The 12,414-nt window shown below is 62.8% G+C and overlaps 1 protein-coding gene across 11 annotated transcripts in view; it reads left to right on the forward strand.

Annotated features, from left to right (window-relative positions):
- SLC6A6 (solute carrier family 6 member 6) overlaps positions 1–12,414 on the forward strand; it is a 70,033-nt gene that overhangs the window by 41,282 nt on the left and 16,337 nt on the right. For 9 of the 11 annotated variants that reach the window (XM_051851766.3, XM_089305624.1, XM_089305619.1 and 6 more), the window contains 4 exons: positions 5,304–5,436; positions 10,482–10,616; positions 11,617–11,720; positions 11,849–11,973. In XM_051851766.3, the coding sequence (XP_051707726.1) occupies positions 5,304–5,436; positions 10,482–10,616; positions 11,617–11,720; positions 11,849–11,973 (497 nt within the window). Of the gene's footprint in view, positions 1–5,303; positions 5,437–10,481; positions 10,617–11,616; positions 11,721–11,848; positions 11,974–12,414 lie in introns of those variants that run through there. The other 2 variants (XR_016214426.1, XM_089305626.1) reach the window with 2 other exon arrangements.

Below are 12,414 nucleotides of genomic sequence, written 5' to 3' on the forward strand. Positions count from 1 at the left end.
GCCGGGCAGCTTCACCTGTCTGCAGTCAGCTGCAGGTCCTCGGAGTGGCTCCTCTGGGGGCTGGGCTGCTGGGACGGACAGTGTGTGTGGCCTCGGTGCCCAGCAGGCTGGCCTGGCCAAGGCTTGTCCCCACAGCCCTGCGTCTCAGGAGCACACAGGTGGTCCCCTGCACACAAGCACTTTGTGTCTTCTGTCGTCCCAGGGGCTGGAGGGAGCCCTGGGACAGACCCAGACCTGAGGGGAGGTCGGGGCGGCGTCTCTCCACTGGGGGTCTAGACAACCAGGTGCCTTTTTAAGCCAACCGCAAGGTAGTCCACACTAGCTCCAGGACACGCACACGGGCCATGAGTGGGGCGGGAAGCCCGGAGCAAGGGAGCTGGTAGGGAAAGGGGTCCTGCTCTGGAGGAGATGACGACCCCACCCCTGGCTTGTGGCTTTGCTGTTTGCACTGTGTTGCCGGCTGCTCAGAAGGGGGCTCAGGGCAGGTGGAGGGGAAGGGCTGCCGGTCAGCTGGTCCCAGCCATGCTCCAGGGTCACAGCAAGCCCTAGGCAGGGAAGGCTCAGTTGCCTGCACTGGGTTTTCCAGCACTGTCCCGGGCAAGGTCTGAATCACTGGCAGGCTCCTGGGCCGTCCGGGTGTGCCCCCGGGCAGGGTTCTAGGCCCCCTCGGCCTGGGGGCTCCTCATGGGTGACTATTTTCCACTTGGAAACAAAGAAGGCATTAAAAGTGCTGTCATCGACCCTGGACTCCCGCCCTGGGTTCGCAGACAAAGAATCGCTGGGGCTTCATTCTTCTCCCTTGAACGGGGCCCAAGGCCACAGCCCTGGCCTTTCTGTGCTGTTCTTGGCACAGCTGCTGGCCAGGACGGCCCCACCCAGGACGCTGGCCCCCTGCCAGCCTGCGGGGGCGTGTGCCAGGCCCTGCTGCCTCAGCCCAGCCAGGCCTGCTTGGGTTTGCTCCCTCACTGGGCTGTGATCAGCTTACGCAGGTGCGTTCCCCTCTCCCGCTGCCTTGCCCTCACCTGGGTCGGAGGCGCTGGCCGCACTGCCCCCTAGTGGGTGGGGGATGCCCTAACAGATGCTCCCTGGCTGGCCCCAAGAATGGGCTCAGCACATGGGGGTCCTCACTGTGGATGACACTGCACCAGGACGGCTGGGACTCTTGACGTGCCCGGCCCTTTAAGAAGGGTCCCTCCCGGATGGCCCGGAAGGTGTGCCTGTTTGGGGAGGGGTGGTCCCTCCCGCTGTGCGTGTCCCCTGTCCACAGGGGCCTGGAGGAGGAGCTCATGGAGCCACATGAGGGCCTCGGCGTCCAGTCCTCACTCCCACCCTCCTGGCCTTGTTCTTAGAGGGATCCTCACTCTGCACCCAGACTCCCTCTCCTGGCCCAGAGCATGCTGGGACTGTGTTTAGAAAGTTCCTCCTTGTGTAGGCACCTTTGCCCCAGCTCCTGCACTGCCCTGCTGGGCTTGCCCTGTGGGGAGAGCACCAGCTCCTGCCACAGCGCCCCTGCCCCCCCACCAGCCCTGGGGCCCAGCGGAGCTCCGTGAGACCCCAGGCACTCGAGGCAGAGTCACCTGCGCTCTCTCTGGGTCCCTGGGGAAGCGGGGGCATCCGAGGAACAGGAGCCTGGGCAGCTGCTGAGGCGAGGGCCCAGGCCCCCCCGCTGTGTGAGCACACAGGGCCCAGGGGCTCTGCAGCTGGGCCTGGGCTGGCTGCTGGGGGTGAGGAAGACCCAGCCTCCTGCCTTCCCCCGTCCTGGGCCTGAGATGGCCCCTCCTTCCCTGCTGGTCATCCACATCTGCCTGGGCATCAGTTCCTGCCCCTCTCTGGCTTTGTTTTCCTGTCTGCAAGTAGAGAGGCTGCAGGAGGTGGGCGCTGAGGGATGTGTAGGAGCTCGCCAGGCAGAAAAGTCCAGAGAAGACGTCCTGGGCAGCAGTAGCCCCAGTGGAGGCGCAGTGCCCAGGGAGCGCACAGTGCTGGGGAGGGTGCCACGGTTAAGGCCGTGGGTGTCAGGCTCACATCAAGGCAGGCAGGTGAGAAGGCGACGGATGGGGGGCACAGTGTCTTCTGACATCCCTGTGGGAGCAGGCAGCGAGCCTTGTGGTTGTCCTGGCCTGTATCTCCTGCTCTGTTTGACTGACGAGACTGACGAGGTGGAATGGGGATGGGTGTGTTTGAGGCCTCGGAGGCTCCCACGTGTCCCAGCTATGTGACCTTGGGGTGTCCGCAGGGCCCTGGAGCTAGTGTGGTCCTGACACCCACAGGCTGGGCGGTGTGTTCCAGAGCTGCGACACAGGGGGGTACAGGATGGGGTCTCCAAGGTGCTGGGCAACTTCCCCGAGGTTACAGAAGCAGCAAGAAGGAGCCGAGGCCCTGGCCCCGGTACCCAGCACTGGACCCCACCTCCAGCTGCTCTGTGGCTGCCAGCCATGTGGCCAGGGCCCAGGGTCATGGGTCTCATTCTATTTGCCTATGGGTATATGTCCACTCTCAGGTCATGCCCAGAGCCCTCTCTGGACTTGGACCCCCCACATTGGAAGTGCTGGCTTCCACTGAGTCACCCTTCTTAGCAAGAGCTGGTGCAATGCCCTCTGCCGGACCCCCGAGAAGCTGCCGAGCCCGGGGTGGCTGTCTCCCTGGCCTAGTCCTTAACAGCCAGAGTCACGCAGGCTGGGGCAAGGAAGCCAAGCCTCGGCCCCTCCTGCAGGTCCCGGCTGCCCTAGGTCACCTCTGTCTGCAGGGCTCCCGCTCCCGCACTGGCCTTGGAGGACAGGCAGGGCCGGCCCTGGCCCGCTGCCGTCCATCACCGGGGCCGGCACGTATCATTAGGCTTTGTGAGAATCAAAGATGTGAGTCATGTTTGCAAACAAGCCCCCCTCGCCAATCTCCGGCTGCAGCTGTCAGAAGGAGGGGCGGGCCGAGAGGCCTGCGTGCCCCGTGCTCGCCGGCCGGCCCTTTTGTAATTGTTGCCGCCGCCGGTCTCCAGGGGGAGAGCCGCGGCCAATAAACGGCTGGCCCGCGGTCAAGAGGAAACGATTTGGCCCCACTCGGAGGACGATTTACATCTCTGAGTGCCGGCTGGACGGCAGCGGGGCGGCCGGCTCGGAGCAGGCGTCCAGGCAATTCTTTCTTGGATCCCACCCTGGAATGAATCATTACTATTCTTGGACAGGAATGCGGCTCACCTCTGCGCCTCCTCCCTCTGGACGAGAGGCAGGGACGCCCGGATGCTGGAGACTCTGGCCAAGGGCAGCAGAGGACCTGGTCGCTGGGGGTGGGCTGGTCCCCCAGGGTGGCGTCAGAACAAAGAATGCAGGGCCGGAGTTGATTTCTGTCTGGGTGACTTCAGGTGACTTTCTGATGCTGTGTGGCTCTCGATGTCCCCGTTGGCCAAATGGGTCTAACTCATTTGCTCGACTCATATCGACTGAGCACCCGCTGTGTGCCAGGTGCTGTTCAGTGAGGTCCTGCCTCCACAGAGCCGATACTCCACTGGGACAAGAGAGATGTTGGCGGAGGAGGGAGTGATGTGGGGTTGGCCCTGTGTCTAGCAGATTTCAGACACTGCTGTCCTGGAATCATTATAAGTGGGGAGCCCCCCACTGTTGAAAGTGAGTGACAGGAGGAGTGGGGCAGGACAGGAGGGCCTGGTTGTCAGGGAGGCGGGAGCCATGGGAGGATGTGGAGCAGAGGAGGGATGTGCCTGACGTAGATGCTGGTGCGTGCTTGTCCAGGCCCTAGCGGAGGCACACTTGGCTTTGGCCTACACCTTGCCTTGTGGCACCAGGAGACCCCACTACTCCACAGCCTGCAGAGAGCCTTTTAAAAATGGAGGTTGCATTTCCAAGTCAGCTGAGCAGGATGGCGGGGTGGAGGGTGCACTGGCTTGAGGATTCAGACAGGCCTGGGCTGGGGAGCCTGCTGGCTTTGGCACCAGGGGCGAGTGGACCCCGAAAGCCCCCATCTTCCCCACCTGTGAAATGGGGCCATCAGACACTACTCCTCGGATAGATTTGCTGAAGAGGCCTCGGCCAGCAGGCTGTCACCGGGTGGCTTTACTGGTGTGTGGTCCCAGGGGTTGGGGTGGGGGCGTGGCCATCCCCATGACTGACAGAGGACAACAGGAAGTGCCTGGTCTGTGTCCTGGGGAGTGGCCTGTGTCCTGACCCCCGCCCTGGGCTCCCTTATACACTCACTCAGCCGAGCACTGCCTGCGTTTGCGAGGGGACTTGGGGATCCTGCGTGGTCTCTATTTGAAAGTTTTTCCTGGGAGAAAAGGAAGAGAAATGAAGGCATTTTTCACCCGGTGGGTGCTCTGAGATCTGGCCAGAGAGCTCGGAGAGTTCCAAGTGCTTTCCCCAGCAGCGCCCCATTCCTCCTCTTGGACAAAAGAGGAGGCTGAAGCACCAGGTCACACCCTGGTGCTGCCCGTCCCGCCAGGGTCTGTGAACTTGAGGCCCTGTCTCCCGTGCTCAGCAGAGCCGGGGAGGACACCCTTGGGGTCTGCCTCGGTCGGCTCTGGGTGTCAGGGTCCCCTTGGGCGCCTGCCCCACCGGGAGCGTGCCCGTGAGCGGATGCTTTCCTTCCTGTCCCGCGGGGGCCTTGACTGTGCTGTGTGGCCCTGGACAGGGCCAGTGGCCGTCCCTTGCTGGTGACCCTTCAGTCTGCCTTCTCCCGAGGCCTCAAACCCTGGCAGAGAAGTGGGACCCCCCCACCCACCCAGGGGCAGCGCCGCTGCGGGGCCTGCTGTGTGCCCAAGGCTGCTGCGTGCTGACACTGGGCTGGTGACAATTCCTAAGGTTGACTGAGTGAGGCTGCTGTGTGCTCTCTTCCACAGACAGACTGCTCTGCCTTCTGGATGCTTCCCATCCTAGGGAGAGATCCAGATAACCTCGAGGAATAACAGAGGACCCTTCAGGGGAGGGGACGGTTACCCGTTTGACAGTTGAGGAGACATGTCTGGGGAGGTTGGGTAATTTGCCCAAAGCCCCGGGTTGGACAGCTGAGCTGAGAAGTGAACCTGTGCTTCATTCTTGGTTGTCGCTGAAGAAGGTTGGGCTGAGTCCCCTGGGGAATCCATACCCATTTTACAGGTGAGGAAACTGACGCTCCGGGGCAGACTTAGCTTGCCCGAGGCCAGGCTGTGTTGATCTCGGTCTGCCTGCTGCAGCCCTCCATCCCCGGGGATTCCGGGGCCCGTGTGGGGCAAGGGTGACTCGGGCAGATGCCGCACAGCCTGGTCCGAGCCCAGCCCAGCGCTCTCTGCCCCTCTGACCTCTCCTCTCTGTGTTTGCTTGAAGGCGCAACGTGCTAAGCCTGTCTGCTGGGATCGACCACCCGGGCGCTCTGAAGTGGGACCTCGCACTCTGCCTTCTCTTCGTCTGGCTCATCTGCTTCTTCTGCATCTGGAAGGGAGTCAGGTCCACGGGGAAGGTGAGTCCAGACCCCACCCCTGGCCGGCCGCCCGCCGGGTCTTCCTGCTCTCAGAGGGGCAGTGGGCAGTGGTGGTGTACGGATCAGCCAGGCCCAGCCCCAGGGCGTCTGTCTGCCTCGTGCTCCTGCCGGTGCAGTTGTCCACAGTCTAAAGGCCAAGGTGCACCATTCCCGCCGCTTTCCTGTCTCAGGGTCTCCCAATAATTGCAGGCACTAGCAGGTCATGACTGCGAGTTAGGCACGGCCGGAGCCAGCCGGCGGTGGTGTTGCTCAGGCCGAGCTGTTCACTGCCACCGTGGCAGGTGGTCCGGGAGCAGGTGGGCGAGACAGGGGCCGTCACTACCTCGCATGCCAATCCCAGGGCGTGTCCTGGTATAGGCAGCGCCACTGCTGAGTCAGAGTGAACGGGCTGCAGCTAACGTGTCGGCTGCTGACTGCGCGGGAAGAGGTAGGCTGATGACTGTCACTTGCTCACAGCGCGATGTTAGCTGGTGACGGTGGTCCCCGCCCTCCTGGGGTCCCTGCAGCTGCGTGGCAGCCTGGATGCTCGTGATGGGCACACGGGGCAGCTGCCAGCGAGGCTGTCGCCTTGCAGCAAGGGTTTCTGTACGACTGGATGTTGGCAGTCACGAAATGCCCATGATAGCGGCAGCACCCCGTGCTCCCAGGCAGAGCCGGGTAGGAGACGCCGGCTGCGCCAGGGCCTTTGTGATGCTCAGGCCAGCAGGGCTTCTGCTAGGGTCAGAGCACCAAGCCCGAGCCCGCACGCATCCCTCCCCCCAAGTCCCGCCTTGGTTCGGGTGAAATGTCTAAGAGCAGCACTGCAGGGTGAGGACGGTGCCTCGTGGGGCGTGCAGGTGAGGGGTGGAGACTGCCGGGCCCCAGCACTTCCTCCAGCCGCCTGCTCACGGGGGCCGCAGCCCCAGGCTTGCCCAGGCAGAAAGCAGTGATTTTGTGGACCACCCCCCATGCCCTCTGCCCGTTTCCCGAGATCCTGAAGCACAAGCAGGAGACATCAGCAAGCTGCAACACGGCCGCCTGCCAGGGTGGGGCGTGGGGGAGGACACGGTGTCTGCACACCTCCTCAGAGGGCACTGGCATCTCCTGTCACTCCATCGCCTCCCCTGTCTTGGGAGCGTTCCGGTTTTTGAAAAGTTACCTGCTAGAGAGGCAGAGGAGAGAGCTGCTGTCCCCTGGCTTGGTGTCCCCGGGGTGGGGGCAGGAATGCCCGTATTGGAGCCATTATCAGGGTCCCCCCAGGGCAGCGGCGTGAGCAGGAAGCTGGAGTCGGGAGCTAGAGCTGAGCACCTGCTCCCCAGCACTGCGTCTCATGAGCTCTGTTTAAACGGGGAGGCAGCTGGGGCTCGGACAGGGTGCGTGATTTGCCCAGGGTCATGCCCTTGTCTGTAAAATGGGTGGGAAGGAAGGGGAAGGTGAAGCGGATGCCTAGCCCAGTGCCTGGGAGACTCCAGGAAACGCTCATCCGTGCTCCACTCTGCTCAGTCTCCCCTCCCAGAAGGGAGTCGGCACCAGTGCTGAGCGATGCTAGAGGCCCGGTCATTTATGTAACGCATTCATGTTCTGCAAGCCACTCTCCTGCGTGCCAGGTGCTGTGTAGGAATGGGGACGGGGACCTGAGGCGGTCAGCGAAACAGATAACATCCCAGTTGTCCAGGAGCAGACGGCCTGCTGGGAGGTGTCAGGATGAGATGAGGTGAATGGGAAAAATATCCAGGAGAGATGAGAGCTGCAGGGAGAATGGGTGAAGGGGGCAGGGCAGCCATGCAGGTCTCACAGAGATGTGAAGACAGCAAAGGGGTGATCGGGTGGGGAGAACAGCCAGTGCAAAGGCCCTGGGGTATATCTGACCCCTAGCTGATGTTGGAGGCTGGTGTCCACCAGAAACAGTGAGCAACCTTGGGCACACCGCAGGGCACGCAGGAGACAGGACCGAAGCCAAGCTGGAGGGTGCCGGCCACTCCTGGGGCCTGGTGGAGACGTGACTCCACAGTGGTCTCCCCGCCCTGCCCTCAGCAGCAACCTCCTGCACGGGCGGGCGTGGTTCCCAGAACAATAGCACGGCCTGGGCCAGCCCCGAGAAGCCAAGACAAACACACTCCGCTCCGGGGACTTCCTCGAGCTCTACGGCCGGCCGGCCGAGCGCTGCCCACCCGCCGGCACGCTCGCCGGACAGCCACGGCCCAGGCTCGGGGCTGCCGTGGGGGCTGGGCCCTTTGGCCGAGGCCCTGCTCCCCGTGGCTGCCACTGCTCCAGCTGGGATGGTGGAGGGGGGGCCTCGGACCTGGGTTCGTGTCACCTCCCTGAGTCACAGCTCAAGGATCCGAACCTGGCCTAGGGCAAGCCGTGGCTCAGTCCGTTCAGTAGGTGGTGATGACTACAGCCGGCGCCGGAGCAGCCGTGTGCAAGGCTTGGTTCTCGGTGCTGTGTATTAGCTGGGGAACTCAGTGTTTGCTGCTGGGTGCAGGTACGAGTCCCATTTTACAGATGGGGAGAGACGGGTCCAGCGAGGGCAATTAACTCTCCCAGTGTCACGTAACGTGTCAGTGACTGAGCTGGGATGGGAACCCATGGGAACCTACCATCCCCCCCCCAGCTCTTCCACCTCCTCGCCTCACTGTGGGAAGTCATGCAGCCGTGACCCTCCCTTGGTGTGGGCTTGGGCCCCCTGGGTGAGTGACAGCTCCATGCCCAGGCCCCTTCCTGTGCCCAGGGAGTGGGGGAAAGTGTCCTCTCACATTTCCAGGGCCATGGGCCCCTGGGCTTTTGGGCGGAGGGCTCAGAGGAGCCATGGAGCTTCGCCAGCAGGAGTGGAAAAATACCACGTCCCCCGGCAAGGCTGGGCCTCCACCAGGGGCCCACTGGCGGCTGGCACCAGCCTCTCCCGTGAGGATCCCCGGGGAGTCACGGAAAAGTTGAGAGAACGGCTCTCAGGAGCTTGTCCTCAGAGCAACAGACTGTGAAACAAGGGTGGCCTTCGGCAGGGCAGCCAGGGTGTGGCCAGTGTTCATTCTGGGGGCGGCAGCTCGTGCCGGGGCCCTGGTTCAAGTCCCAGCTCTGCTCCCAAGTCAGTTCCCTGTGAATGTGCACCCTGAGAGGCAGCAGGGTTCCTACTACCCACTTGGAGAACCCAGAGCTCCCCACTCGGGTCTGTGGGCAACAGCAGCACACACACCCACGATCCAGAGACCCTGAGACCAGTGGCCTGGCTGAAATCCCATGCCAGCACCTGACGGTGCTGGGAGTGACGTCAGCTCTCTGAGGCTTAGGTTCCTGCTGTGGGTAAAGCAGCACCTGGCCCAACCAAGGCTCAGCCTGGCTGTGGGGGATGCCGCCAGTGTACCTGTCACATCTGTCTACACCAGCCCGTCTACACCAGCAGCAGCTGACCCAGCCTTCACCAACATAGAGTGTTCTGGCCGCAGCTTGGCTGCTCAGCTGGCTTTGAAGTAGCTGCCCCTGGGGACCCCCTGGGGCTGCTCTCCACGGCTATTGTTCAGTAGCCCCAGTAGCCCCGGGTGTGGCCCACACTGGGCCCCAGAGGTGGGATGCAGGAAGGGACGGGCTGCCTGGTTTTCTTCCTGAGCTCTTTCACCCCTTCTGTGGCTTCCTGCTACCCCCTGCTACCTCCACGCCTTCTTGTCCTTGGGAAATCATGATGGTTTCTGGCCTCAGGACCAGAAGATAAGGGTGGCTGGGGAAACTGAGGCAGGGGACCAGTGGAGGCCGTTGGAGGAGGTGGCAGAGGCGGGGTCAGCGTCAGGCCAGACGGCAGGTGCATGACCAGGGTGGGCACCAGCAGCCTCCCGACTACACAGACCGGGAAGCTGAGCCCCAGCTCACCAGCTAGGATGATGAGGGGACAGGAGGCGGCGAGCGGACCCCAGGTCTGGGCAAGCCCCCCACTGACGAGCCTCTCACGCCCAGGTGGGGAAGAGAATCTGTCATGGTCTCCCTGTAAGCTTGAATTTGGCCCCAAGGGTCTCAACTCTGGCCCTTGGGGGCTCACTGCTCCCCCTGGTCTTTGGGAGGAGTTGTGAGCTGCCATGCATGCAGGCAAGGCTGCTGACCGCTGTGTGGCGCACAGACTCCCTGCCGCGCCCTGTCAGTGCCATGGGACCCCAGGCGGGAAGTGCGCCCTCTGCTGGCCGCAGCTTCCTCCCTTTTAAGATGCAGGTGTAGGAAACCTTAGCTGCACGGGCCGGGTCGGGGTGGGATTGCAGCACTTGGAATGGCATGGAGGCACACAGTACTCGCTCTGTAAATGCTGACGGGGTTGCTGGTCTGAGGGTGGCGGAGCCAGGCAGGACCTGGAAGCCTCCTTTTTGCTCTTCTAAGGCCCTTCGCTGGTTGTCTCTGCTGGGGGCGGGGTGGGGGGGCTTGTGTCTGGCGGGGAATTCTGTTGTGTTGGGAGTTGCCCTGCCAGCTCTGCCCGTCCGGCGCTGCCTGGTCACCCCTCCCCGTGGCCCCGCAGTGCCTGGCAGGGGGTTTTGAGCCTGCCCAGTGCCAGGTGCTGTCTGAACAGAGTTGCAGGCATCATCCCCCCTGGGCTCCTCGCCTCACCCCCTTGTAGGGGCTTTGGTTACCCTAGAAGCAACAGAGGTCCAGAGAGGTTAAGCCCCAGGCCCGGGCTCACACAGCCAATGCGTAGAGAGAGCCTTGTGGTTGCTCACAGCAGCAACAGGAACGCCGGGGGCTGCCCCTTGCCCTGGGCACGCTGCGGCTCCCTCCACTCTCCTGTGCCATGTTTCCCTGTCCACTGGCTCGAGTGCAGGGATTTGGCTGTCTCGTCCACCACCGTATTTGGGCTTTCGTCATGCTTGGGACATGACAGATGTAAATATTTGGAGACATTTTCATTTAATCTTGGTGCATGAGGTGGGGACTGACGGAACACTCAGGGTGCAGGCGAGGCAGCAGAGGCCCGGGGATGCAGAGTAGCCCACCCAGGGCCGCGCCGCCAACGCCTTGGAGTGCACGTGGCAGGGGCTGGCTGGGGCCCACCTGCGTGCCTCTCTCCCCGGCAGGTCGTCTACTTCACGGCCACGTTCCCGTTCGCCATGCTCCTGGTGCTCTTGGTGCGGGGCCTGACACTGCCTGGGGCAGGCGCGGGCATCAAGTTCTACCTGTACCCCGACATCACGCGCCTCGAGGACCCACAGGTATGGCGCGGCAGGGACGCATCCCCTCTCCCTCCCTCCCTCCTCCTACCCAGGGCCTGGCCGGCACAGGACAGGGCAGGGTGCACACGGCCTCACTCCGGGCCTGTGCTGGGCGCTCACGGATCTTTCCGGCTGTGTGCGTCTGTTCGTGCTGAGGACTCCTGAGGCTGCCAGGTAGGGGAAGTCTGCCCTGGGCACTGCGCCAGGTAAGGGAGCAAGGGACCCCTCCGACCAGGCTGTGCCTGCAGCGAGCGTGGCAGAGTCCGGGCCGGCACAGCCGCCAGCTTCCTTGGCGGGTGGGTGCTCAGCCACGAGGCCTCGGAGTTGGAGAAAACCCGAGATCTTTCGTCCCCAGCGCCCTCGGTCTTACTGGTGCCTCCCAGGGCCCTGGGTGTCTCACGGCCCCTTTCGCACTATCTTCCTGCCCCCGGCATGATGGGCAGTGGGGAGAGGGGTGTGGACCACATCAGGGCACAGCTGGGAAGGTAGAAGGTTCCAGAGAGCCAGGAGAGCCACTTTGCCTGCACGATGCTTTAACAGTCTCCCCAAGTCCATCTGCGGGGTCCCCAGACGATAACGGTGACAGTGACGAAAGCGGCCTGGACTTGGGGACACCGGGCGCCGTCTTCACTCTCTGAACTTGAGAAGCAGCCGTGCAGGGAGTGGGGCGTTGGAGCCTGTTTTGTAGATGTGAAAACGGAGGTTCCGGGAGTGGGTCGCCTCACCCAGGACCATCCAGAGCCCGGCCAGGGGTGTGGGCAGGGTGGGCCAGGAGGCCGTGTTTTGGTTCTGGAGCTTTCCAGCAGCTCATCAGCTCAGCCTGTTTCCCAAGGCACCTGGCTTGTAGCACAAGGGCTGCATCAACAGCGCACAGTCAGCACCCTCCAAGGTCCCGACCTGGGGCTGCTGCCTGGCGGCCAAGAGCCTACACCACCGCCTCCGGGAAGCCGGCTCTGACCCCTGCTCTCTCTCTCCTTGCCCCCTCCCCTCACCCCGGCAGGTGTGGATTGACGCTGGGACCCAAATATTCTTCTCTTATGCCATCTGCTTGGGGGCTATGACGTCACTGGGGAGCTACAACAAGTACAAGTACAACTCGTACAGGCAAGTGTCGCGCCGGCGGGCCTGGTGGACCCTAGAAATGATGATGATGTTAAGAAAACAGAAGAAGTAGGGAGCGTGGCTTCCTTGTGTTGTGAATTAACTTGCTCCCTGACATATGTGTAACTTAGGGACTGTATGCTGCTGGGATGCCTGAACAGTGGTACCAGTTTTGTGTCTGGCTTCGCAATTTTTTCCATCCTGGGCTTCATGGCACAAGAGCAAGGGGTGGACATTGCTGATGTGGCTGAGTCAGGTACGGTGGTATCGGTGGCAGTGGTGGTGGGCACTGCCACCTAGTGTGTAAGATGAGTACTGCAGGCATGAAGCCAGACCCCAGGGGGCTTGGGGGGGGGAGAGCCTGGTTTCTAAAATGGACCCCCCCCACCAAGATGTACCCCCTACATCAAAGAATATCAAAGCTGCATTTTGAACATTTTGTAGCGTGGCTCAAGGGGCGGCAGGAACGCAGGGGTGATTAAGCTGGGGACTTCCACTAGCTCAATGTCTTCTTCCCACCACGTCCCGGCAAGTGCCTGGTGCCGGTGACGGCAAGAACCTGCTGACTCGGGCCCAGTCAACACGGTCTTTGGGCACCCACCACCGCCTTCTCAGCCTCGGTCTTGTGTCTTTGCTTCTGGCACACTCCTGCTGAGAAGGCGCCCCCAAGGCCCTGAGCCTGCTCTGCCGGCACCTC

Source organism: Oryctolagus cuniculus, chromosome 10 (genome assembly GCF_051225735.1).
Source record: "Oryctolagus cuniculus isolate XC-2025 breed Fujian yellow rabbit chromosome 10, ASM5122573v1, whole genome shotgun sequence".
Lineage (NCBI taxonomy): Eukaryota > Metazoa > Chordata > Mammalia > Lagomorpha > Leporidae > Oryctolagus > Oryctolagus cuniculus.